The 27767-nt window shown below is 38.2% G+C and overlaps 6 protein-coding genes across 7 annotated transcripts; 4 read left to right on the plus strand and 2 right to left on the minus strand.

Annotated features, from left to right (window-relative positions):
• The first annotated feature begins 222 nt into the window (after positions 1 to 222).
• LOC121785782 lies at positions 223 to 2021 on the plus strand. Its single transcript, XM_042184217.1, has 2 exons — positions 223 to 504; positions 580 to 2021. The coding sequence occupies exon 2, from the start codon at positions 636 to 638 to the stop codon at positions 1899 to 1901; it is 1266 nt and encodes a 421-aa protein (XP_042040151.1). The 5' UTR covers positions 223 to 504; positions 580 to 635; the 3' UTR covers positions 1902 to 2021.
• Positions 2022 to 4256: 2235 nt separating this feature from the next.
• On the plus strand, positions 4257 to 7541 carry LOC121786013 (putative clathrin assembly protein At4g25940). 2 transcript variants are annotated; one of them, XM_042184516.1, is made up of 15 exons: positions 4257 to 4516; positions 4605 to 4674; positions 4755 to 4852; positions 4945 to 5083; positions 5152 to 5288; positions 5383 to 5475; positions 5543 to 5593; positions 5670 to 5735; positions 5815 to 5880; positions 5985 to 6065; positions 6133 to 6198; positions 6377 to 6514; positions 6588 to 6663; positions 6747 to 6844; positions 6944 to 7541. In XM_042184516.1, exons 1-15 carry the CDS (start codon positions 4436 to 4438, stop codon positions 7412 to 7414), a joined length of 1731 nt encoding a protein of 576 aa, XP_042040450.1. In that variant the 5' UTR covers positions 4257 to 4435; the 3' UTR covers positions 7415 to 7541. The 2 variants fall into 2 exon arrangements, with proteins under 2 accessions (XP_042040450.1, XP_042040451.1); XM_042184517.1 differs by lacking the exon at positions 6133 to 6198.
• A 1137-nt stretch (positions 7542 to 8678) lies between these two features.
• On the plus strand, positions 8679 to 11548 carry LOC121786372. The gene is made up of 3 exons (XM_042184995.1): positions 8679 to 9227; positions 10853 to 10992; positions 11200 to 11548. Exons 1-2 carry the CDS (start codon positions 8765 to 8767, stop codon positions 10957 to 10959), a joined length of 570 nt encoding a protein of 189 aa, XP_042040929.1. The 5' UTR covers positions 8679 to 8764; the 3' UTR covers positions 10960 to 10992; positions 11200 to 11548.
• A 991-nt stretch (positions 11549 to 12539) lies between these two features.
• LOC121787978 lies at positions 12540 to 15393 on the plus strand. Its single transcript, XM_042186834.1, has 5 exons — positions 12540 to 12723; positions 13170 to 13387; positions 14014 to 14253; positions 14426 to 14568; positions 15075 to 15393. The coding sequence occupies exons 1-5, from the start codon at positions 12655 to 12657 to the stop codon at positions 15239 to 15241; spliced, it is 837 nt and encodes a 278-aa protein (XP_042042768.1). The 5' UTR covers positions 12540 to 12654; the 3' UTR covers positions 15242 to 15393.
• A 200-nt stretch (positions 15394 to 15593) lies between these two features.
• Positions 15594 to 25225, minus strand: LOC121788081. Its single transcript, XM_042186953.1, has 10 exons — positions 25102 to 25225; positions 24962 to 24994; positions 21544 to 24868; positions 20846 to 20971; positions 20585 to 20758; positions 19372 to 20488; positions 18826 to 18929; positions 18439 to 18615; positions 16129 to 17960; positions 15594 to 15920 (listed from the first exon to the last, which is right to left on the minus strand). Exons 6-10 carry the CDS (start codon positions 19509 to 19511, stop codon positions 15777 to 15779), a joined length of 2397 nt encoding a protein of 798 aa, XP_042042887.1. The 5' UTR covers positions 19512 to 20488; positions 20585 to 20758; positions 20846 to 20971; positions 21544 to 24868; positions 24962 to 24994; positions 25102 to 25225; the 3' UTR covers positions 15594 to 15776.
• On the minus strand, positions 21613 to 24366 carry LOC121787818 (pentatricopeptide repeat-containing protein At5g57250, mitochondrial-like). The gene has a single exon (XM_042186660.1). It carries the CDS (start codon positions 24364 to 24366, stop codon positions 21613 to 21615), a length of 2754 nt encoding a protein of 917 aa, XP_042042594.1.
• Positions 25226 to 27767: the final 2542 nt, after the last annotated feature.

Here is a 27767-nt window from a genome sequence, read left to right on the forward strand (position 1 = left end):
TCTCATGTTAGATTTTTTATGTCATCGTATCTTTACATGCTTCTTAATTTTTTTTATCAAACATGTTTAAATTTCTAGTACTATATTAACATGGAATTGTGTATCTCAACAACTGCAATTTATATTTCAATAATAATAATACTAGTAATGATTTAGAGGTGGAAAATAACAAAATGAAATCCACCCAATCATTTCACAATATAGTTTCCTTCTCAACAAAAATATAAACCAAAAAGGAGAGAAATGAGGAAGTCATAATTAAGTGTGGTTTAAATTTCTGCTATGTTAAAATGGAATTGGAAAGCTAGGCACCTTTCAGAGAGAGAAGAGAACGTATCTCCCCTCTGCTCTTCTCTCTCTCTCTCTCTCTCTCTCTCTCTCCATCTCCATCTCCATCTCCATCTCCATCTCCATCTCCATCTCCATCTCCATCTCCATCTCCATCTCCTCCCGCCAATGAAGAGAAATGAGAGGCGCATCATGTCAATTAGGGTTAAAATCTATGTGAGTTTAGCAGCCCATTCACATGTTACTTTTGAAAGTATGCTCATAACCTGTTTGATGAAATGCCCAACTCAGGTTTTCAGTCTTGTAAACTCAATGCGTCAAGTGGAGTAACCTTTTGAGAGAAACTAATGGCCTGCAAAATGCTGCATAGTTTTCTAACAAAGACTAAACATCTGCACGCAAGAAACAACGTGATTATTGCGACGACTCGATCAAAGCATCATTCTGGATTAGAAGAAGATGTTCCCGCTAGGGAATGGTGCGAAGTGGCTTTTTTGAAGATGAAGAAATGGAGCCAGTCACTGAAAGAGCTAGACTTGATCGGTGGGAGGCTCGTGAACATCAACGATCATTCAAGAATCTTCGACGCGAAGCTGGAGAAGAAAATGCACGCTTTTAAGTCCATCGGTAGGGAGCTCATTCTGCTTCCATCGATGCAGGAAACATTGAGGGACAACTTAAGGAATTCATCGGTTGATCAACGATGCAAAGAGCTGGACTACTTCTGCGGACCCCACGAGACGGAGGCACTGACAGTGAGCTCGTTGACAAAGGTCGCGGACATGCTGAGCATCTCGGCTCAGCAGAAGAAGGTGGTGAGGAAGAACATCGGCCCACAGGTGACACAGCACAAGATATGGACGGGTGCACTCTCTCAGATACTCAACGGATTGAAATCAGAGGTCGAGCTTCGCAATCTACGAGGACCAACGAGCAAGGAGATAATGCTGTCTCAGCAAATTCTTGCTGGCTGTCTCAAGATCCTTGAATCAGCAATGTCTTATGATGTCGAGTCCAGTTCGTGGATGTGCCTCCCTCCCACAAAAGGGGCGAACGCGACGGATTCTCCCAAATGGGGAGATGCTCTCGAGATGTGCACTGATCTTGTCAGCTGCCTAAGTGATGAAAGCGAGCTAGCTTTCCATGTCTCGAAGCTTGAGGCGATGAAGGAAGGCCTTTTCCAGCTACGGGACGTGTTGATCGACAAGAACATCGGGTACAAGGAGAATCGGTACCAAGAGCATTTGGTGCAGAAGAGGCTGACAAAGACGTTAGGCCATTCATTGAAATGCTTGTTCACGCTCCTGATGCACTATCTGTATGGCACGGTTGTGGACGTCGAGATGGAGGTTCGTGGAGGGGTGCATGTCATTGGGATCAGGCAGAAGGTGTGCTTGTACGCGGGGAGGATCTTGACCTTGGATGAGGAGGAGGTGGTGAGGAGCGGGGTGAAGCAGCTCGATGGGGCAATGGGGTTGTTCAAGTTCGTGTGGGAGAATGCGGGGGCGAAGGGGGAATTGGAGGTTGAGGGCCATTTGTGGTGCGTTGGAGCTCGGAATAGGTCGTTTACATATAGAGGAAACGTTTATTTGGTGCATGCTATAAATCTTTGATATGTTGTTATCTTTTGATTAGAGTCTAGTTATCAAGAATTTGGATTTGGTAGCAAGCAGCCAAGCAATAAACTTTATTTTCTGGTTCTCTATGGGAGGATCACTTCTAAGTAGGTTTGTTTATTCGGTCACAATTTGGAGTCGTCGATCATGGAATCAGAGTTGGAACCATTTAGGGTTCTGTTCCTATACTGACTTATCGATTAGTATAAGAACTGAATAACAGAAATTATTTGGGAAGTATTGAGTGAGAGAGCTGCAGCAGGGCCGTGGGAAGAAGAAGGTGGTCTAACTAAGTGGGCTAAAGAGAAGATCAACAATCTACAGATTGCTGAGATTGTGGCTCCGAGTTTGAGAGGAGAGATATCAGCAGACAGTGTGGCTACATTTGTGGAAGTTGCGGAGAGATGTGTGGCTGATGAACCAAAGCAACGGCCGGAGATAGGGCTGATAATTCGGTCATCAGTTAGTCGGTTAACCGATGACCGAACCGAACACCTCGGTTCTCGGTTAACCAAGAACTGCCCCATCTCGGTTATTGGTTAATTTCGGTTCCCATCTTCAGGTTTTGATCGGTTATCGGTTAGATAACCGATCGGTGTGACCAAATTTAGGACCGAAGAACCGATTAAATACCAAAAACGCAATGTAGCGCAAGTGGTGGCTAGGCTGGGAATTTTTTGTATGAAATGTCCAGGGATTGATCTCTATGAACTGCAAAAACTTATTTTTTTTTAAATTCGGTTCCGGTTCGGTTAATTGGAACCGAACCGACCCTATTCGGTTAGGAACCAATCCGAACCGAGGCCAATTCGGTTTCGGTTCTGGTGCTTCTACGTCGGTTAACAATTGGGTGCGGTTAACCGTATTGTCGGTTCGGTTAGAACGAACTGACCGAGTTCCCAGCCCTAGCCGAGATGACAGAAATCATCATACAGCTTGAGCTTGCAATCAAGCAGCAGGAGAGATATGGTGTGTCTTCATTAACTCAGGAGATTAGTGTTGGAGTTGAGCAGTTGTTGCCAGCTAGTAATGAGATAAAAACGATGAATTCAAGAAGAAAGTCGTATAATGTTTGGTCGACTGTTAGGAAGAGAATTCTGAAGATTATTAAGCCCTCTTCATGCAAAATGCACTTGGTTGACATCTCAGGTATAACATTTTTTTACCAAAATCAAAGATTCATTTTTTTTTATCATCATTGGTTCATCACTGTATATTTTGCTGCACCATCAAGTTTGCATTGCCTTGAAGGGGGTAGTGGTATACGGATCTAATTGCTGCCAAAGAGGATGTGAGAGTGATACCAATGTAAGATATATAATAAGTGGTCGCCAAATTCACAGATTCCGTGCTGTAGTTAGTACATTTTATCATTTTGACATTTATCTTGGTTCTGTAATAACTGGACACTTGTGAATTCACAAAACCCAAATATTGAAATTACATATATATGCGTTGTTAAGAAATGGTTGTTTGTTACTACCTTACCTTCGTCCCGCATTAAGTGTAACATTTACTTTTCTGCACTCGTTTTGTAAAAATGATAATAAATGGAATTAGAAAGCTAGGCTTCTTTAAAATCGAGAAATAGTAAAACAAGAGAAAATAAGATAGAAAAGAATCTTTTTTACATTATTTTCTCTCTTACTTTACTATTTTTCCACTTTAACTATTTATTTTCATTTTTACAAAATGAGTGCAAAAAAATAAATGTGACCGTTAATGCGGGACGGAGGTAGTACTTGTTAGTTTGCAGCCTTTGTCAATTAGACTCTTTACAACCAAACACACTCCATTCATGGCTAAATTTACTGAATTGTCTAAAAAGGGGAGGCAGATTTGACTGAACACGCCTGCGGCGGCGGTGAAAGGAAGCCCCGTTTTTTGAAGTAGTTAGTTATTTAAACGGTTACGCTAATGTTTGTTTTAATATTGATTTTCGTGTCAGATATTTTATTTAATCATCTCTTTACATGCTTCTTGGTTTTTATCTTAATTTTTTTTACCATGTACTACAAAAATTTTTATCCTTAATTCACAATAAAGTTCATGCAATCATGCAAATTATTGCATGGAATCACATGATCACGTAAACATTAATTTTCGCATAAATATAGGCCTTAATCATCAAACAATTTTTCCCCTAGTTCATGTTCAAGTGAAATTATAGTAGTAGAATTTTAAATTTAAATTACAATAATTTTCAACGAATAACTACAATTTATATTTCAATTATAATAATAATCAAATGATTTAGAGGCGGAAAATAACAAAATGAAATCCACCCAACCATTTCACATTATAGTTTCCTTCTCAACAAAAATATAAACCAAAAAGGAGAGAAATTAGGAATTCATAATTAAGTGTGGTTTAAATTTCTGCTATGTTAAAATGGAATCGGAAAGCTAGGCTTCTTTGAGAGAGAGAAGAACGTATCTCTCCGCTCTTCTCTCCCCCTCTCTCTCTCTCTTCATCCCCTTCTCCCGCCATTGATGTTCTTCATCAATCAATGCTGCTTGCCATCCTCATAAATGGACAGCTTCCGAAAGGCCTACGGCGCTCTCAAGGATTCCACCAAAGTTGGCCTAGCTAAGGTCAACAGCGACTTCAAGGTTACCTTCATTTCCCCCCTTTTTCTAGGGCTTTTTTTTGTGATTAGGAGAAATTGTTTGGTGATTAATCGAAAATTTTGTTTGGAAGGATTTGGATATCGCCATTGTGAAAGCCACCAATCACGTCGAATCACCTCCCAAGGAACGCCATGTTAGAAGTGAGACATCATTTTTAAATTGAAAATTTAATATTATAATAATCACCACATTTAATTGACTTTTTTTTGGAATTTGGAAGATATATTTGCAGCAGTATCATTAGCATCACCAAGAGCTGATGTTGGCTATTGCATCCATGCACTTTCCAAGAGATTGTCAAAGACAAGAAGCTGGATTGTAATAATCATTTTCACCATCACCTTTTTATTTTTTCAATGTATCTAAACTTTATATGCTAATTGTATGAATAAATATGTAACATATAACAGGTTGCCATAAAGACATTGATAGTTTTCCATAGGATATTTAGAGAAGGTGACAAAAGCTTCAAAGAGGAGTTAGTTCACATCTCAAGAAGAGGCAATATATTCCAAATCTCCCATTTCAAAGATGATTCAAGTCCTCTTGGTAATCACAAGCAACAACAAAAAAGTTTCAAGAATCCACTTTTCTAACCTTTGGATTGCTTGATGCAGCCTGGGATTGTTCGTCTTGGATCCGTACGTACGCGATGTTTTTGGAGGAAAGGCTCGAATGCTTTAGGAAATTGAACGTGGATTTGGACTCCTCGGAAAGAGGGGGCACACACAGATCATCTTCATCAGAAACTAAGGTCTCTTTTTTGCCATTTTACATTGCATTGTTTGGAAGATTTAGGATTGTAGATGAAGTTGCGGTTGACGGTTGTGTATTGTATACCAAATTAGGAATATAGCAAGAATCAGATGTCGGATGTTGAGCTGCTGCTGGAGCAGCTGCCTGCGCTGCAGGAGCTTATGTACCGGCTAGTTTGTTGCCAGGTGGATCGCAGATTAGCTTTGTTATTTGTCGTCACGAACGCCTCATCTAATCAGTCTACTCTTGCAGCCTGAAGGAGCAGCGCGTTACAACTATCTAGTCCAATATGCTTTGGCCTTGGTAAGCCTCTCATATACAGGAAATCAGATGTTTTGTCTTTCTCTTTTGATAGTGATAGATAGATGATGCAAATTAGGTTGTGAAAGAGAGCTTCAAAGTTTATTGCACGATCAATGATGGAATCATCGTGCTCGTGGACAAGGTATCTGTGTATGAATGGATAGTTCGTTTGAGAGTCTCTCTGCAAAAATAGATGTTCTAAGCTTATTTATGTGGTGCAGTATTTTGATATGCCTCATCCATTGGCAGTTGGAGCTCTAAGTGTTTACAAAAAAGCAGGGCGACAGGTCTGTTTCTTGTCTTCGTGTTATGATCCACAGCAACTTATTCGTCGATTATTGTTAGAGATGATCATATTCCACAACATGGTTTTGTTTCGGATGATTTGTAGGCAGATCATCTAGCTGATTTTTACGACTTGTGCAAGACGTTGGATCTTGCTCGAACGTTCCAGTTTCCTGTTCTGAGACAGGTTGTTTTCTACCTTCATACTGCATTCCAACCTCTTCTTTATAACCTTTTTGTTGTTCATTTTTTAGCCTCCATCCTCATTTCTTCAAACTATGGAGGACTACGTAAAGGAAGTTTCCCCGTCTAATCGAATGGTGGGAACCATATCACTTCTCTCTTTATCCGAATCCGATATTGCACACTTAAGTTTTCTGAAAACATCAAAGAATCAGTTCAACTTAAGACCTCAATTTTCATTTGATATTTTGAGTGGTGACCTGAGGAGTTCTTAGAGTTAAGGTTCCTGAATATCTGTGTACCGTTGTACAACAGGAGCAACGGAGAAAAGAGGAAGCGCGGAAATCTGAAGAAGCGGCTGCAGCTGCAAGAGAAAACGGAAAACAAGTTGGAAACAAAGCTTTGGCTGTTGTTGCTCAACAGACACCAGCTGAACAACCTGTTGATCTTCTTGTAAGTACCCCTCTTCCGCAGAGCCGTGTTTTCTCATCCCATGACCGTGCTTTCTCGTCTTGTGCGCGTGTAGGGTCTTAATGAGCCAAGCCCGGTAGCCACACAGCAGGTGGAAACCAACCCTTTGGCCCTTGCAATCTGTCAACACGGTATATATATACACATATCTCTCTTTACTGCATTTGCATTTTCACGAGTTTGGACTCGAATCTTGACAGACAACATGATGCAGGAAATGAGCAAGCGCAGCCTAGCCATCCATCGAGAGACTGTGGGTGGGAGCTGGCGCTTGTGACGACGCCAAGCAGCACGAACTCGCCCCAAACTAAAGTGATTCACTGCTTACTTTCTCTATAAAGTGGTTGTTAATTTCCCATCTCTGATTTTGGCACAGCACACTGATCTGTTTTTTTTTTGTTGTGGAATCAGGTTGGGGGGTTCGACAGGATGATGCTCGACAGATTGTACGAGGACAGCTTCTCGAGGAGGCGGCTGCAGCTGCATAGGGCCGGATACAGCACAGACCCCTATGGCTACGGAGTGAGTCCACGTAATCTGTTTGAACAGCGCGGCCCCTTTTCCGCGTCTCCACAAGCAGACATGCCGATGTTGGGGATGTCGCCACAGCAGCAGATGGCGATGCAGCAGCAGCAACAACAACAACAATATCATATGATGATGCATCAGCAACAACAACAACAGCAATATCATATGATGATGCAGCAGCAACAGTATCAAATGATGATGATGGCATCACATAATCAAAATCAATATATATCTCCGTATCCTCAACAACAACAACAGCAACAACAACAACGGCAGATGCAACCAACGGGGTCAATGAATCCATTTGGAGAGCCCTTTAGCTATCCACAAAGCTCAAATCATACATTGTTTTAGACATATGAGATCTTTGAGTGTAGGCATTATGTACACTTCATTCTTTGTTTATGGTTTTGATTGTAACACTGTTAAAAGTTGATACGGTTGAACATCAATGAAGTAATACAGTAACATTCATATTTCATGCCATCTTGTATTTGGTTTCAGGATCCGTGAGAGAATGTTCGTATCGCAATGACAAAGTCAGACATTTCATGCTAAACACGATAAGATATCTTATACTTTTACTATAAAGTTTCTTATGATTCAAAATCTAAGTTAAACTTATAACTTAAATTGTTTCACAACATGTTTGTAAATATGATCAAGAGAATATTAAAATTCATAGTATAAATGTTTGTTTGTTTTCTTTTTGCCAGGAAGTGTAGTGTGTTCACATAGATTATAATGTTAGTTACCTCCACCTTTTCAAACTAGTACAACTACCTACCTTATAGTACTATATTATTAGGTCAACTTTTACGTACTGGACTAGTTTAATAGGAAAAAATTATGTATATTATTATAACTGATTTTATTTTGTACTAGTTTCATATTACTGTTCAACTATGTAAAGTTTAAATATTTTCAAATCTAGTATTTGTATCTATTCTTCAACTCTTTAACTAATGCATCACCTAATTCAATTTGTATCAAAACTTTTCTCTAGCTTTTAACACATGGGGGAATATACCGTGATATTAACAATTAAATTCAGTGATAGATTTGATAAAAGTTTAAATTTATAAAAAATTAAATAAATTTAAAAATATTATATTGGGATGTAAACTTCAATTAATCCTCATAGATTATTATGTCATTATGTATCCATAATTAATGTGAAACCGCTTGAGTAATAACTTTGCATCATACTTAAATAAATGAGTGTTAACACATGCTGGCAATTCATATGTTGTGGGCACCTAAAATGCCATTTCTGTGTGCCAAATATCTTTTTGGGATAAAATACATATATGCTTTTTGTTTCAATTATTTATACAGGACGTCAATGACAAATATTGAGAGTTTGAGACAAATAAATTAATACTCATTTCTTAATTAATTGTTTGTCAATAATGATAAATATGGAGTATTTGTATTCACTAAGAAATGATTTGTCTACTATATAAAGCTATAAAACAATGTTCACTCCTAATTTCGTAAGAAAACGTGACTTCTCTAACAAGATATTGTAAAATTTAATTATCAATATAATAAGCATCTCTTAAAACATTAAAATTAATAAATTAAAATCCGTGGACTGACCCACGAAAGCTAAAATGAAACCACTAATCCCTTCTCTCTCTATAAATCCAAATTCATCTCTCTCTCTCTCTCTCTCTATCACAATTCAACAGCATATCTTCAATGGCCATGTCTCGAATCCTCTCCCAATCCCTAGCTCGATCCTCCCTCTCCCACCCCGCGCCACTCCTCACATCCCGCCGCCACCGCTCCACCAAAGCGCACCGCGCTCAGCTCATCGAAATCGACGCCGAGCAGCCCGATTCGCCGGAGGCCGCGGCGGAGGTCATCGCCTTCGGCATCCGGAAGCTCGAGGACGCGATCCACAGCATCATCGTGCGCCGCGCCGCGCCCGATTGGCTCCCCTTCCTCCCCGGCCACTCCTACTGGGTCCCTCCCCGCGGCTCACCCTCCGCCTCCTTCGGCGCCGGCGAACCCGGAGGCAGCATGATTGAGGCCATAGGGAGATTGGCTTCCTCGGAGATCGGAAGAAATCATGGCCCTGCGGTGGATTTGTTGTCAGAAGATGAACAGAAGGCCTTCAGTTCGTCCAAGGGTTGGCCTTCCTCCGCTTTTTTCCTCGAAGGTAGTCTCTCGTGATGGTTATGGCGCTGTGTTTGTTCAATTCGTTTTATATTACGAAAATTGATGGCATTTTAGTGTGAATTATGTGGCGATCTTCGAAATTAATCTGATTGAGTTTTTTCTAACCTAATTTTTTTGTTATGGCGCTGTGTTTGTTCAATCCGTTTTATATTACGAAAATTGATGGCATTTTAGTGTGAATTTTGTGGCGATCTTCGAAATTAATCTGATTTGAGTTTTTTTCTAACCTAAATTTTTGGATGAGTGGTTGATTTTCCATGATTCAGTTCTCCTTCATTTAATTGAAATTGTCTGTTTAGCTTTTTTTAAAAGTAGTTGTTAGATTGGGACTGATTTCGCAGTTAAATGGAACTGGATATTTTTAACTGGATATTTTTTGAAGTTGAAAGATCAGCCTTTTTGCTATCGTGATAACATTATCATTATCATAGCGATGGCTGAATTTGGGGAGGTTTCAATCAACTGAATTTTAGTATCAGAATTTTCCATCAGATGCTGGAAAGTACTTTTATTCCTGGTGAACTTTTACATCTGCAAGATTTCTAAATGGCAGAGGGGAGAATAGGTGTTGACAATATAAACTTGTGATTTAGACATTGAGTGTTCTTGAATTTGATTGAGTTAAGCAAAGGTGGTATTTTTCACAAAGAAAGAAAGGACTAGGGACTGATTATACATCAAACAAAGATTTCAAAGGTGTCTGAATATCATAAAATCATATAAACGTTAAAAGAGGATGATATAGTTTGTGGTTTTTGTACTTAGTCACGGAACATGATTGGTAAAGATTGCATTTTGTTTAAATATTGGATGATACACGATCTTCTTTTTTGCTACTTAGTAATAGTATTATATTTTATGATGCCTGACTTTTTCTGGAAGGTTAATACATTTTGGAGAGGTTTGATTTGCTGGGCAATGACTCATTATAAGAATAGGGTTGGAAAAGTTTTCCTTCGTGACTTTTAAATTGACAATTTTATAAAATGATAGGCAGGAGACTGGAAGTGACTTTAGTCTATTGGATGTGGAAACAGGTTGCTCCTCATGATTTATCTTTGTAGTAGTGTGGCTTAAATTGACTCTCTGTTTGAGATTGAGTCAGTAGTGTTCTAAATAATAGCCTTCAGTTTAAAATTGGGAAGGTTGAATGGCATCCTTGCCTAAAAGCTAAATTGATACCAATTTGAATTTTCCAACTTGCATGTGTGATGGATAGTTACTTACTATGTGAAAGTTCCTTCACGGATTTTTACCATCTCTGATCTCTCTCAAAATTTCTTCTGCCTTTCTAAGAAGACCATATATAGATTCTCAAATTGCTGAGAACTACATGTTTGTCCGTTGTTGCATAGGGGCAAGATATTGATAACGCATCCATGCTTATCAAGGGTAATATCTATATATGCTTTTGTTCTTTCTTTTGTGTGTGTTATATACCCCTGGCTCCCTGCTCCCGCTCGCCCAAGTCTCTGTGCGTTTCTGTTCGGACCTTTCTTGCATTTCATCTTAAAAGCTTCATCCCGTCTGCACTTAAAAATGTACCTTTACTTTCATTCTAAAAATAATGTACATATGTTTTCTCTGTGCACTTTTACAATGCAGAGACTTCACCAGCGCATCCTATTCCCATTTCTGTGGTAAAATTAGAGATGAAGATCAAAGACCAAGATAAACAAGTGAACAGCCAATCCGACTCTGAGGATGAGTAAGGATGAGGAGCTAACAATCAGATCAATCCTGGGGTGAGTGAACCTTCTCGACACATTTGTACTCATATCTCTGCCATTATATCTCGTAATCATCATTATTCATTCAGATGCCTCTTTTTCCTTCTGACCCTAATCCTTCCAACCTCTTTCAACAAAAAAGACATAGTGTAGTTGTATGCACTTGGGACTGAGATATAATGTGATGAATTTGATTCTCCCTAATCGCATTCAATCTCACAGGGATTTTAACCAATGTCGATATTCGAGGCATGAGAGCGGAAGAGGCAAAAACTGTGTATAGATGGATCCTTGATAGGTCGAAGTTACATATCGTGCGGTTCACTTTATGGAGCAGCGGGTTGTGCCTGAGTATGTTATCGAGCTTAAGTAGTCAGTATATTCTATCTGATCTGTAAAAACTAATAATGGATTAAGGAGAATGACAATGTTGTTTGGCCAGTTTAGTTGTATATATATGGCTTTACCCCTTCGTTTATTTATGCATTTTGGTGGTAGGATATTGCAATTTCAGTTGTAAATTTTTATAAATATTGATTTTCCTACTTAAAGAAGTCTGATGGTTGCTGAAGTTGTAATCTGTTTATTTATGAATACACTCTATATACCTAATGCTATTAATTTCCAGCAATCTCAAATATTTATCTCCAAATATTCAACGCAAAAAAGTTATTTTTAGATACGTTTTATAAAGTATTTTGTTTTATTGACAAAATTAATCAACACAATCTACCTGAATTAGTGATATAAAGAAGGTTAATATTCGATTATATTATGATTTAGTATTTTAATAAAAATGTTCACCCCAAGAGTAATTGCAAAAATAAATATTATACGTTTCAATCTTTATTAAAAACTTGTTCCACCAAAAACAAAACTTGTTTCTACAATAACCATATCCAACTTTTCTGTGTCTGAATCCTTCATCGCCGACTATTGCCTATCCTCACCAGTGATCCACTCCTAATAATAACACTGATAATAACAACAATAATAAATGCTTTATCTATAAATAACAATTACATTTTTTTAATTGTTTGAAAAATCACGAATTTTGACCAAATTTTGATATACTCCACAACTTTCAAAATCGGTAGTAGAATATTATTAACATTTTTCTCAATTTTTCAATGAGCAAATTATTATGGTCGCCAATTTGTAATAGGTTGTCGTTGTGTCATGCATGTTTTTCAAATTATTGATGTAGTTTAATTATGTGCTATGTGGTTGATAATGATAAATATCATCTGGTGTCGCCTAAATATAATTTAATTTTTCAATGTCATATATAATAATATAATCACTCAAATTAGAGCTTACAGAAAAATTGAGAAAATATGAAAATCCAGTGAGACAAATTAGAACTTAACAAAAAGTTCATAATTTTTTTTAGCAAATTGCAATAATACTTTTCATGAAAAATAGTTAAAATAATTTTTATTATCTAAGATTACCAATTCCAGCATTATTACATTAGTTTTGAGCCTACCCATTCCAGCAATGCATCCGTGGCACAATCTCATTGGATAGACCATGGACGACACGTATTTTCATAACTCTGTCACTCTCCCTAAAACAAGAGAACAAATTTGGGAAAATTTATAATTAGGGATTCATATTAAAGTTCAGATTGAATCAGAAGCAGCAGCTGTTTCGATCTCTCCACATAGAATTGCTATGGCGGAAACTTCCACCTCGTCGTCCAATCAAACTCACTCTCAGGACTCCCGCGATACGCAATCCCAGGTCCTTTTTTTTCTTATTCTGATCTACAAATGAATTTCATTGATTATTAATTCGTTAGCGCCGTCATGTATGGATGCTGATTAGGATGTTTATTTTCAATCACCAATTCTTCCTGTAGTCAATTATCTTCATGGTCTTAGATTGGGCAACACATGGGGATTTTTTGGCCTACTTGATTTTGCTTGGTTATTTTTTGTGTAGGTTTTCTTTAATCTTGCATATATATTTTTAATTCATGTTTCTTTCTATGTGTTTAAGGGACCTGATATTCAGTTTCTCAAGTGGAATTTAACTTGTTAAGATGCTTTGCATATCTATATCATATTCTCTTTAGAAGTGGAGATATTTCTGCAAAAATCTGTCTTTGTTCATGTGTACATATCTCTATAGTCTTGTTAGAACATTTTCCTCCGGGCTGTAATCTGATCTAATAACTGGGGGTACAGGTTCCTGTACCCGAAGGGTTGAAATCACAAAATGGAGATAGTCCAATGTTCCCAATGATGTATCCTATGCTTGTTCCTGGATTATTACCTCCCCATCAGCACCAGGAACAGATTAACCGTGGGCCAGGTCTATATGCTGTTCCAGTTCATCCGTATATGCAACAATTTGGTGGTTTTCAGCCCAATACTCTTATCCCGTTTACCTACAACTTACCTACGTAAGTGTTTGTAAAGTCTGACACACTGATAGGATTCTTTAATGGACCTTAATTTGGTATTACGATGCTTGCCATGACTGGCTTCTTAACAGTTTTTTTTTCCGTTTTGTTACTGATATAAAGCAGCCTCCTTTTTAAACTAGACTGGTTTAGTTGGAGCTTATCATCAGCTATTTTGTTATTGTGCTTCATTTTTCCGTCGACATTATTGTCAAGTTGCCATGTTTGTACTTGGCTGCTTTTTGTTTCTTATAAAAATGTACACATGGATTATAAAATATTTCCACAAAACTTACGGTAACTTGATAAATTTGTTTTAAAGTAACCATTTTTGAGCCCTGGGTGCATCTTGCAGATATTTGACGTTTTGAATGGTGCTTATAGTATCTGGCAATGCAATATGAAAAACTTGCAGTTCAGCTTTGCATTGTTCGTCCATATAATGTTATTAGATAGTGAAGTTAATTTTGTTTTAACAAAGCCATTTTCAGCTCTGGGTGCATCCTGAAGTTATACATTGTTTAGTACTATAATTGAATACTGTTCATAGCATTTGGCAGTAAAATATGAAGTAGTAACTCGCAATTTTTGCTGTTTTGCATTAATAATCTTTACATTGTTATCAGGGAACGGAGCTCTCCTGAGGCTAGAGATGTCAGTGGTGAGCAGGGGATAACGGGGGAGCAACCACAACAGCAACAACAGGCTGGACCTCAAAGACAAGTTGTTGTTCGGAGATTTCAAATTGCTATCCAGCTTGATATACTGCTCATCTTAAAACTGGCAGCAGTTATTTTCTTGTTCAACCAGGATGGATCTAGACAGAGACTAACTCTCCTTGTGTTTTTTGCAACTCTTGTTTACTTGTATGTAGCTGAGATAAGTTTATAGCTTTCCATATGCCCTTTCGAAGTTCAAAAACAAAGTTTCTTGATGTGCCTTCTCATTTGCTAACTTTTATGTTGCCGTCTTTTGGTGCTTGTTTGTCTGTATCTACAATTTGAAATCTTGTTAGTCTGATACCTAGCTTATTTGCAGATATCAAACTGGAGCTCTTGCACCTGTAATTCAATGGCTTTCTCAAGGCATGCGTAGGGCAGCTGCACCGCCAGCCAGGCCTGCTGCTAGGCCAGACAATTTACCTGCTGGGGAACCAGGAAATGAAAACGCTCCTTTACTCGGTAAGCTATTAAGTGTTTATTTGAACTGTCATATAAAACATCTATTTGTATCTTTATGATACATCATACATGTTGGCACCGCTGCAAATGCACCAAATATTAAAAATGAGGTTTTGAAATGCACATCTACATACATCCATGTTTTTCTTCTTGATTCTCAAACCATGTTAATTGTAAGTACCAAAGTTAGCAACAGTCCTTCCCTCCAAAATAAATAGAGCAAAGAACCCTGATAGTATGTTCTCTGACCATGCTCTTTTACTGTGGTAGTAGCATATGATTATTCGGTAATTGGTATATACAATGATTCAATAGGTAGACACAGCAGAGGAATAACCGTAGACACACGTGTATACATGCATGCTTGCAGGCTCATTTCCAACCTTTTGAATTGTTTTCCAAATGTCATCTGAATGTATCAAGTACCGCTTGTCCCCAAGATGTTTTATACAGTAGTAATTCAGCATATTGGTTGTGATTGATATAATGTTGACGCCAATCTTTAGGTGAGAACGAGACTGATCAAGCGAATGACGGGAATGAGAACGAGAATGTAGCCGAAGGTGGGCAAGTCGAGGGTGGCAACCGCTTGTGGGTGATTGTAAAGGAGATCCAAATGATCGTCTTTGGTTTCATCACTTCACTTCTCCCAGGCTTTCACAACGTAGATTAGGCTGTAAAATTGCCCCCCAGAGCTGTCAGCCAATTGAATCGGCTTTTTGTTTCAAATAATTTTTATTTTAGGAATGAAAATGGGATATTGTGTATGATAAGTAAAGGATGAAACGTCATTTTATTTCTAACCTGAGATTCTTTATACTTTTATTTGACTATATGTAAATCTATTTGTGTTTATGGCCAAAATTGATATTTATCCATCTTTTAGAAATTAACATTTACTTTTATGATTTTAATTTGTAACGTTTGACAAGCTAAAAGGATTCTCAGAATGTGCCTTTTTCCTGCAAAATGTTACATATATTCTCAACTAAACTTAAAAATAATAGCTAAAAAGAATATGTTTCTTTGTGAAAAATCAGAATAAGTATTTCTTTATTAGATAGAATCTGTATAAATACAAGGTGCAATTAATGATATTATACATGTCACGATGAAGATACATACATTATACATACAAGAAAACAATAAGCCAGAGCAACAATTGCTTTTGCTACCCGACACACAAATGGTTATCAGTATGGAGCAAATCACATATCAGACAGAATGCTGCTGATTTTCCGAAGCTCTTTGAGCGCGGACATGGCTGTCTCTTGTTCTTCGCCAACGAGCACATTCTTTGATTCTGGTGGTTCGAATTCACCATGATCCTGCTGGAAGACAGATTCAATCACCTGCAGAAGGAAAACAAAATAAACGAGTTCAACGAAACGCGCTGAGGCTCAAATTTGTATCACAAACGAGTTTCATATGGTGACGTATTCTTTAAGAGGGTGTGGAACTGGGATGTAGGATGGTCGACTTAACTTTCACGCAGCAAGTCCAAATCCATTCGTTTTATAAAGATTTTCACGATGAAAGGATTGGTGCTAGCTGATGTACCTGAATGTTCTCGAGCATTGATTGAGCAAGATTCCTGAGGCTAACTGATGAATTCTGATCCACCGTTTCACCTTTGCTAGATATGGAAGAGACATCACACGCATTATCCACGGAAAAGGCAGCAGCAGCACTGTTCTGGCCATTGGGATATTTAGTTGCAATGGGCATACTGGGACTCTCAGATGTTCCCTCGTTAGCATTTTTTCCCAACTTCAGCAACCAATTAAATTTACCTGACAGGGTTCTTGTGTACTGCATAAGTTTTGGAGGTTTACCCAGTAAATCGTCATTTAGGGAACATCTTGAGATGTCAGGAGAGATGCTAGGGCCGAGAAGAGGGGACGATTTTGTGTTAGTCCTGCATGAATCAAAATCAGTTACGTCAACAGATGAGTTTGATGCAACGCTACTTCTTTCCGACACATTCTCATGATTGATGTTCGTATGGTTAGGACTGGGTGGATTTGAGAGATCTGGACAATTTTCTTCGCTCCCGGCAGTACTCAACGCATCAATTGATATCTTGTTTGTAACATCTTGTCCAGTAACCTCGATCGGATCCTGGTGCTCTACAGCTTCACTGCACACTGCATTCACTTCATTATCATCTGCGCCAAGTTGCTGCGCCAGATCACTCAACAAACTTCTCCTAATACTTGGATCAGGAAGATTGGTTCTCTCACTTTTTGTTGGTGAGGATGGCTCGGGCTCGGTTTTAGAATGTAGAAGCTTAACCCTATCTGACCAGCCCTTTCGGATGTGGGGCACTTTTTCTTCCACACCAGCTTCCTTGTATTCTTCTTGCTTGTGGTGCAACACTCTCCACTTCTCTTCCCAGTAGCTCTTCGGTGTATCTTTGAGAGGAGTTCTTGGAGAAGTTGCATCGAGAGAGTGGTTAATATAACCCCTTGTAACCCCAGGCTTCGCTTCTTCATAGAACCCAGGGTGAACGAGCTGAGGACTGGTATGGTTCACTTCTACAGCCAGACTCTTCAACGAATATGCCTTTTCCACAAGCTTAACAAGACTTGAATCGTCTGGGAAATTCAGCAACCGCTGAAGGCAGGAAGCGGCAGTCTCAGTGGCAAGCAATGAAGACCTTATCATAAGTATCATAGACACCGCAAAAGCAGAAATGAATGCTCCCCTAGGTGAATCAAGGACTCCAAGGTCTGATTCTGCATGAGTTTCATCTGCTTCGGTAAACCTTGTATTGTCACACGCAAAAATTTCATCCCAGATCAACAAAAGCTCTTCCAGAGAGAATTCGCGTCCAAATAATACCCTTAACCAGCGCAGTGAAAAATACTGGGGTTCAACCCCAAGTTCAACAAGGTGAGTGTAAAGGGATGCATCAACTAAGGAAAGCAAATGATACATTGCAGTAGAAGCTTCGATTACAGGGGTGAACATAGAACGGGAATTACGGAAAGGAGACGGTGTGAAAAACTCTGCTATTGCAACAGCACCAGAAGCACCACGCATCAAAGCATCAAACATTGAGTATGCATCATGCTCCATAAATTTATCTGATAAGACAATACCAAGTTCACCTTCTGCTCCATAGGCATCGCTAAGTAAGATAATGGTTTGTATCTCTGGATCAAGTTCAGCGAGACTGGCTATATTTTTATTTTTTTTACATTTGCTCCCATCATCCCCAGATTCTGAAAATTTCTTGAACTCAAACTTATATGTCAAGTCGTTTTCATGAAATGTAAAGCCATCAAAGTTGTCAATAAAATGGTCTTCATAAGTTGTTCTCACTTCTGAGAGGCGTTCAAGGTCCACATGAAGAACATACACCAGTGGAGCTAAGAGTTCATGCATCCCTGTAGGAATAAAGAAATCAATAACTGCAAGGACCTGAGAAATATATAGATCTTATTTATCTAATAACTGAGGATGCCATAAATAAGGAGGTAATCCTACATTTCTAAAATTTGTTACTTTCATTTATCCAATGTCAAGAAAGACTCTGCAGGAAACAATCGAATTCGATCTTTATCCCTTCATTTAATCTTGACTGTTTTATATGAATAAATGCAACCTTCGAAAGAATCTACCCAAACAATGTGCTTTGAAGTAATCTCATATTTCAGTCCACGCACCTCACAGACAGCTTCAAAATGATGCTTTAGAAAATAAAAACCCTCCTCCTCACTCCACTAGAACATTACTTGTCACACACAAAGGCCTAAATTATATTACTAATAACTATAAGAAAAAAGATGGCTGTGAAGTACCGTGCAAATTTATAAAACTATTCCACCTCATCTCTATCAACACTAGTTAATAAACACTTCATACCTTGTCTATAGCCATACTCTGGGTGACTAAGGCACCAAAGCAACAAAATTCTCCGTAAGATGCCTTGACATCCACTTGTCTGGAAGTAGCTGCCTCTTTCAGGGTACAAACGTGTCAAATCTTGATCAACCATTCTCTCCAGTTCGGCATTTCTAAAGAAGCGACCCCACATGCTATCTACAAGACAAAAGCAAAAAAAAAGAGAAATTGACTTCAGAAGATAAACTTAAAATATAACTAAGTGTAGAACTTCCAAAAGCGTAGGCAAAAAAATTTGGGACGAATCCTGGAATCCTGTAAACCTATCGCAGTGAGAATTCTTATAAACACCCGTATGGGCTAGAGAGTATTTTTTGATGATGGAAACGCGAGAAAACAAAACGCTACCAGGATTTTGTGACAGCGGATTGTCAATGACAGGATCAGGAGAACTACTTCCATCTTTTAGCACATGTGGATCAACCAGAAGCTGTCTCCTCAATGCAGCATACCTGTAAAATATACGCATTACAATCACGAATTAAGATGAAAATGCAATACATTACACTAGACCATTTTTCCGAGCTGAAAACTTAGAGATAGTTAGTTCTATTGAGAAAATTAAGATTTGATCTTTTGTGGATCCGATACACAACAAATGCTCAAAATATCATTAATATAAGCTACAATTCTTGCCACCACCATGAAGCAGTCACTAACAAATCACAACATATGTTGGATCATGAAAAACTACACTAATAAAAAAACAAATTTCCACCATTTTTCGTAAGCCTGAGAAAACACCACCTTTAATCCTACCGAAACATGTACTCTAACAGACAAAACTAATCATGAACGAAATCAACAAATAGCCAAAAAAACCTGAAACATACATCTAAAGAGGAAAAATGAGCAACAAAATCAAGATATTCAATAAAAAGTACAAAAGCTCACCTTCTCCGAGAATCAGCGGTGACACGGCGAAGATCATCGGTGGATGCAGAAGGAGATGACGGTAAAATCCCCAAATCCACCCGCCATTTGACCCCTCTAAGGCCACCAAAACGACGCGAACATGATGCCGTTTCCGGCATTGCAGCTTCCACAATATTTTGTAAACAAATCCTTTTTTTCTTCTATTTTTTTTTTCCTGAAACAGCTTATTTCCCCTTCCTATTCTCCGTTTTTCCGTTTCTTCCCCTTCAATCCAGCTACAATACCAATAAAATCATGATCACGATGAAAAAAGGCATTCGAGATGATTTTCGTATGATCCAATTTTGATGTTTAAACACATTCACGGCCATAAAGTGAAGATTTTTATCCGCTCTCCGCTGCAATTCCGCGATCAACACATTGCCCTAAAACATCAACACAATTTCTCGGAAGAAGAATCGGATTTCCGGTGAACCATTGGGCATGGCGATTGATGAGGCGTGTCGAGATCAAAGCTGAACGGTTGTTAACAATGGTGAGTGCGTGAAATTGTGAAAATCTGAGAAGATTAGAGAAAATCCAGGCAAAGGTTTTGGGTCAAGAAATGATAGAAACTTTAAGAAGCAGAAATCTAGAGAAAGAAAGCGAAGGTGGAGAGAGAGAAAACGAACAAAATGATGCTTTGCGGAATATTATTATAACCAACCAAATAAAACGCTCTCTTTCAATATCTATATTGAAATATTATTGTATTAATATATTTGACCTGTTTTTTGGTATTGGATTTGACATAATAATTAATAATGTCTGGTTTTTTGGATACGAGGTAATCAGAATGGGACCCTTTGGCCGTTTCCATAATTCCAGTTTATGTTTATTTACAATGGTATTAAAATCTTCGTTTCTTTTTAGCACTCATTTTTTTTAAAAATAATACCCCATCAGTCTCAATTAAATTGAATCGTATTTTTTTTTGAGATATCCCAACTTAATTGAGTAATTTTGACCTTTACAAAAAGTAAAGGCTAAATCAATGATACAGTATGAATATCTGCACTTGGCTGTTGTGGGTTTCATACTATTCCGATAAGGATATTCCATCCGTCTTCAGGCGAGCTATGCAGAATCCCGGAAACTATGAAGCCAACAGAAAACACAGATAGCTTATATTAGGAATGACCACAAATGTGCTTGACAGAGGAATCACAGATATCTGATATGTTACACTGACCCAAAAATCGGAAAGATCCAACACAAACAGCTTCATTTTATACTACTACTTCATTTGATGAAGGTGAACCTCAATCAGAAAATGTGGCTTATGCAGTGGTTACTTACACGCATAAGGATCGAACACTACAGCATCTACTTTCGATATTCTGTCAAGACATTTGATGAGAGTAATCTGCAACAGTAAGAAAATTCATGTAAGTCATGAATTAGTGCATGATACCTGTAAAACCAGCACGGGCAAAGAAAATACATGAATTACTTTATTGTTACGCAACAACCAGATTGTGACATTGGTGAAGAAGCTGTACAATCTCCTCCCCTGAGATGGAGTGGACTACTCTTGATGGTCTTTGAACCTTTGAGCAATCAGATGGTACCTTTAAGGCTATACAGCAAAGCATAAGAACATTAGCTTGGGTGATCAACCAACAATGGAAAATACATATATACGGAATTTCAGGTGGGATTCAACAACTGCTTCTCCTGTTCTATGCAAGAACACACACTTAACCTTTCAAACGAAAAAAAGGTAAGAATTATGTGCATATAGTTTCACTATAACTATATAAAGTCATCATAAGCGTTTGACATGATACTGACTTTGGAAGTTAGGAGGTGTAGAAAGTTTAATGATTAAGTACTCTTTTAGCAGCCTGCCCAAGCAGAAAATCTGTCAATTCAACTAAGATAATTCAACAACGAAATCCCGGCCATCCATTTCCTCTAAACTAAAATAATACTATTATAATGAAGGAAATATAATCAGAGATATCAAGAATTCAATCTGTAACTAAAAGATTAAGATTATAAGCCGATATTCACATTAGCATTGCATTAATTTTGGCAGTCTATCGTAAGTGGTGAAGAATCTAGCCAAGAAACACAAGCTCATACTAAAATTTACTTCATAAGTATATTAACATGGAATAAAGAGCATCAGCAGAAAGTGTTATATACCTGCAGATACTAGTTGCAGAGATATCATTCCTGTGACAGAATAGATGTGCATTTTGTGCTGCAAACAGCTCACGATTTCATTAGCAACTTAGTCAACTTATTTGCTTTAGCCAGCTCCCCATTCAAACACAGTGAATGAATAAGAGAATAAAAAGAATTAAAATCATTCAGCGGCTGCATTTTTCCAGGTTCAATAGAACTTAGCATGTCATCCAATTTTGTGTAGTCGGATGACAGGGAAAGAAAATCAGATCCAGCATAGCTTGAATGTGCTACTTCAGGATTTGCTTTTAGTTCATGTTGATCCAATACATGCCAAGAAGAAATACTCTTAGCAGAGAAAAGCAGTGAACCAACTTCTTCAAGCAAGGAAAGGGCATCATGAATACGTCCTTGCTCACAGAGAGAAACAAGTAGGTTATCCACCGAGTCACACTCAACTCCAGTATCGACCCTTTGTAAGAGATCAATGATTGACTGGGTCTGAAGCATCTCTCTCAAAATGCTCCGGGACTCTTCCATCCTTCCTTTGGCACACAAACCCCGGAGGAGATGCATGAATCCCAGAAAATCTGGTAACAAACCTGAAGCTTTGAACTCGAAGAAAAATTTAAGAGCTCCTTCCATGTCACCTTTCTGGCAGTAACCATTGGTGAGAGCACCAATTGTAAATCCATCTGGCTTAAGATTCCGTGCCTCCAAATCCTGGAAAATCTCTATGGCTTCCTCAAGTAGACTTGCTTTGCAATATCCATTAATCAACGAGTTATAAATATGAGTATTAGGCCTAATTTCCTTGAGGAGCATCCTCTCAAAGAGAATCCTGGCATCCTGTAGAAGACCTTCTTTAACTAAAGCGTCAATAAGTGTACCATATGTAACCTCTGTAGGATGAATATCTATTTTCTCAAGTGAATCGAACAATCGAAAAGCTTCAATCAGACAACCTTGGCTGCAGAGACCATTTATGACAGAGTTATAGATGACTATGTTGAGAACTAATCCCTTCTTCTTGGCTAAAGTGCAGAGATCTAATGCCTTGTTGATGTGCTTTGCTTTACACAGGGCATCAATCATAACGGAGTAATTGATAAGATACATACGGGGAAGGTTACTTTCTGCTCCCATCATGAGCTCGTATGCATCTACAACTCTTCCATCCTTTGTTAGTGTCATAAAAGTGGAAATAGGAATGGTTACACTCCACTTTTTCTCATTCATTCGTGAAAGAAATACAAGAGCTTTTTTCAAATTATTCAAGTATAGGTAATTTACAATAGTCTTACAAACATAAAGATCAGACAAGCCGTACATCTTGATGAAGCAAGTAAGAATAAGCTGAGCCCATAACGTTTTACCTTCAAACAAAAGTGCTCTTATTATTGAACAATAACCCATACTTTCCAAAGCTAATTCTTCACTTCTCATTGCCACTGATGCACTGTATGATGCCTCAGGGAAACCCATTTCGCAGAGCAAAGAAACGGCATCATTACAGACAATCTGTAAATCTCGAGGCCCTATGTCTTTCATTCTGCAGATAATTTCTAAAACACTGTCTGCACCTTTTCTGTTCAATGTTGCTTCAATCAATGTCATATGCACTATTCTATCCAAAGTCATGCCTTTCCACATGTATTCAAGAAACACATCAGTAGCCATGTCAACCATACCCTCATTACAGAGCCCTAAAATAATACGCTTGTAAGAAGCAGCTGACGGACTTGAGGTCCGGCGGAAATCATCAAATATTTCAAGCGCTTCATTGATCCTATCTACTTTACAATATCCATCAATCAGAGTACAATATGAAACAGAGTTCGGAGACAAGTTCATTTGTGGTAGACCTTTATAAACTGCAAGTGCATCCTCAAACAAGCCAACCATAAGTAGGGCTTTTATTAGTATGCTACACATGACCACATCCATCTGAATACCTTCTGCTTCCAGTCTCCTTTTAGTTTCTAAGATCCCAGAGAAATTCTGCTCTTCAACATAACCCTTTAAAAGTGTACTATATGTGATGAGATCTCCAACTATGCCCTTCGAGAAATCATCTGCCTCGGTTGTCCTCCCAACTTTGCATAATCCATTGATGACAGTATTGTATGTTACAACACCAGGACTTATACCTTTCTTCTCCATTTCATCGAGCAGAGTATATACAAGATCAAAATTACCCTTTTTACAAACTCCATCAATCAAAATAGCATATGTAAACTCATCAGCTTCAATCCCCAACCTGCCGAGCATGCTAAAAACTGTAAATGCCTCATCTAATTTCCCTTTTTTACAGAACCCCAAAATAATTGCAGTGTAAGTAACTAAATTTGGTGCAAGTCCATCCTTTCTCATCTTGCGCAAAAATCCTACAGCCTTTTCCACATATCCATTCTTCGAAAATCCATCTATGAGGATAGTGTAAGCAATGGTATCCAACTCAACTTTAGTATCCACCATTGCTCTATACCTTTGAAATGCCTCATAAACCACTCCTTCCATTAAACATCCATGCAACCAAGTACTATAAAATACAACATCCAAGGGCAACTTATTACTTTCCATCCAAGTAACCAAATGTGAAACATTGTTTACATCTCTTAATTTACAATAAGCACTCAAAACTGTCGTACAAGTAACGGCATTAGGAGTCAAAGAACCTGACTTTTGAGCAGTTTCATAAAACCCAACCGCAAGTTCAGGCTCCCCAATCCTCACGAAACCAAGAATAACAGAACTACAAACATAATTATCAAAAGGGTACTTGAATTTATCACCAGACATAACTTCCAACAAATCAATCACCCTATCCATTTTCCCCATTCTGCTAAAACAGCATATCAACAAACAGAAAGTGCGAGAAGATGGAACAACCGCATCCATTTTCAAGAAATCCTTGAACATAGAAAGCCCCCTCTAAGGATCTCGATTATAACTGCAAATTCCTTGAATCAAAGTATTAAATATTTGATTCTTATGCAAAATACTGGATTTTCCGGTTAGAGTTTTCAAGATATCAGCTGCTTCCTCATATTTGTGTTGCTCAAGCAGAGCTTCAGTATAAATTGTGCGCGTCCGGACATCAGCTTCAATATTATTGCAACTGAGTTGGGAGAAAAGGTGAATGATGGATTGGAATCTTCGATTCCAGGAGAGGAAGAGAAAGAAATTGCTGAAATCTTTCGGTGTGAGAGTGAAACCGCTTTTTATTAGTGTAGAGAGCGGAAGCATTTTGGAATGATTTCTATGCTCAAATTAGAACGCACTTGCACCTTGCATGATGCTTTATCTTGTTCAGCCACCATGACTCCTCCATTCCACAGAACTTTTAAAAAAATCAAACAATAGCAACAACCAATCAGCAAAGTCCTCAATCAAAGATATCAATTCAAAGAAAACACACAAAACAGTTACTTACGCTAGACTATTCAGAGTTTCATCCTTCAGAACCCTAAAATCAAATATATCAATTTCAATTCTACAAAAGTAGCTCCACAATTGAACTCATTGGCGATTATAAATAATGTCAAATTAAAGTTTTAATGAAGTAAGTCTTACAGTATTTGGTAATACGAGGACGGCGGAAATCATCAGCGGCGAAGGCGGCGGTGGCGGTAGCCGGTGAGAGTGAAGAGGAGCTGAAATGAAATGAAGAAGAGATGACAGATGGATTTGCCAATTTGACCCACGGAATCGGGTCCGAACTCATTTTCGGGTCGGATATATACCCGTATACACATTCCGAATTTACTCGTTGATATAGTTAATGATTTGAAAAAGAATTCTCCTTCTTCCGTTGCACAAAGATTGTCTCACTTTGACTGAAGACGTAAAACTTTTATATATTAAATTTATAATAAAATGTGAGTAGGACTGAGTTAATGGAATATGACGTCCGCTATAAAAATGGTAAAAGGTGAAATGAGACAAATTTTGTAGGACGGACGGAAATAGAAAAATGTGACAATCTTTGTTTGATGGAGCGAGTTGTTGCTACAAAATCAGTTGTTTTAAGAGTTAATAAAGTTAATGAGAAAATGTCATTTTTTAGTTTGTATTTGTACATTTTAAAATTTAAATATGACAAAATTTATTTTATATTATTAATTATTAGTATTTTTTAATTTATTAAGCTCAAAATGTTGTCATTCAGTTGTTGTTTTTTGTAATTTATTTTTAAGTTTATTAGTATGAATTTGAAGATCACGTCAAGGTGAATTTGAACTCGAGCATTAGGGCATTAGAAGTGGGGGCCCTAAGGGACGCCTTAAAGCCCGCCCTATGCACCGCCACGTCAGCATTTTATCCTCCTACCCTTCCACCTGCAGTGGGGCGCCCTATAAGCCGCCCTAAAGGCCGTCCATATAGGTTTCACTATTGTTTTTTTAATTAATTTAAATGTTTTCAAATATGTCAATGCAAAATAATTAAAAAATACCACGATTAATTAAAAACGACAAATCCTATATCCGATATTCGTCAGGGTCTGTACCCGGCCATCGTGCAATTTGGGTATTTATAGTGTAATTTGCGTGTGAAAAAGCGAATGGAAAGGTTACAAATGAAGGTGGAGTAGGTGGTATTTATATAAACAAATTTTTTGAAATTAAAAAAATAAAAATAAAAACGCGTTGCTTCGTTCGCGCCATCGTCCGCATCATCCACAGTGGGCGGACGATGGCGTGGACGATCTATAGGGCTCGGACGATACATCGGGCATCGTCTGCGCACCCACAGTGGGCGGACGATGGCTCGCCCGAGGCATCGGGTGGCCTATCGTCTGCCCATTGCGGATGCTCTTACCACGGCCATTCACACACGCAGAGCTAACTCTCTTTTTTATTGTTATATGTGAGGTGTGTTTTCAATTACTATACTCTGTCTCTATTTCTCCATCATCGAGGCGCTTCTTTTAGCCATATAATTTAAGAAATTGATATTTAAAGAATTAGTGAAAATGAAGTAATGTATGAGTGAAGTAATGTATAAGTAAAATGAATGAGAGCATTATTTTTGCTAAAAATGACTTGTATATTCCAAACAACGAAAATGACTCGCTTATAGTAGGACGGATAGAGTATTAATTATGGATTTTATGTCGCACACAATTGGACAATAGTATAATTTTTGGGCTTGGACTTATGCAAGTGAATATAAATTCCAAGAGAAGGGGGATTTTTATTTAGGACGTGGGCTTACATTACGGTTTATTGGGCTTGGGCTCTATCTAGTAATATTGAGCATTTGCAGCCTGACTAAGATGGAAAATATATCCAACAAATAAATAGATACAGTATAATTTAATTAATACTAGTACTTATTAGGTATAATGGTATATATTAATAGAAAAGTGAAAGTGCTCGACTGAATTTTACTACGCGGAGTTAGAGCATCCACAATGGTCTAGGATCTCCTATAGCCCTCACATAGCCTTCCCACTGCCACATCATTCAGCACTAAAATCCTCCTGCCACATCATCTGGACATGCAACTGGACATCAAATAGCTCTCACATAGCCTATCCACATCACTAATAACAATTATATAAATTTAATTTACAATTGTAGCAACATACGGAATTTAATTTATGAGATAAATACAGGAAAATTGAATAATACTATTAAAATTTCAAAAAGTACAATAATTTTAAAAAAATACATTTAAAAAAATTACATAAATTTAAATAAAAACTAATGCCTTCCAATCCTCCGCGCCCACAACTCTTCAATTAAATCCTATTGAAGTCGAATATGAGCCTCCGTCTGACGCATGTCGGCATGTGCTTGGAGTAGGGCTTCTTCATCGTGAGGTGCCCCACCTCGTACGTTGGCGGCGGCGACGCCGTGGCTTGGACCGGCTTCATCATCGTCATTAGCCCAATCAGTCAGTTGTACACCTACATCTTCGACAATCATGTTGTGCATGATAATACAGGCGTACATTATATCAGCAATGCAGTCGACATTCCACAAGCGTGTTGGTCCCTTAACTGCAGCCCATCGAGCCTGAAGCACGCCAAATGCGCGCTCCACGTCCTTTCGCGCCGACTCCTGCCGCATCGCAAAGTAGGCCTTCTTCGCATCTGATGCGCACCGGATCGTCTTCACAAAGACGGGCCACCTAGGGTATATCTCATCCGCCAAGTAGTAGCCCATATCATGCTGGTTGCCGTCGGCGACAATATTGATGGTCGGACCGACGCCCTGGCACTACTCGTTGAAAAG

This window comes from Salvia splendens, chromosome 22 (assembly GCF_004379255.2).
Source record: "Salvia splendens isolate huo1 chromosome 22, SspV2, whole genome shotgun sequence".
Taxonomy (NCBI): domain Eukaryota; kingdom Viridiplantae; phylum Streptophyta; class Magnoliopsida; order Lamiales; family Lamiaceae; genus Salvia; species Salvia splendens.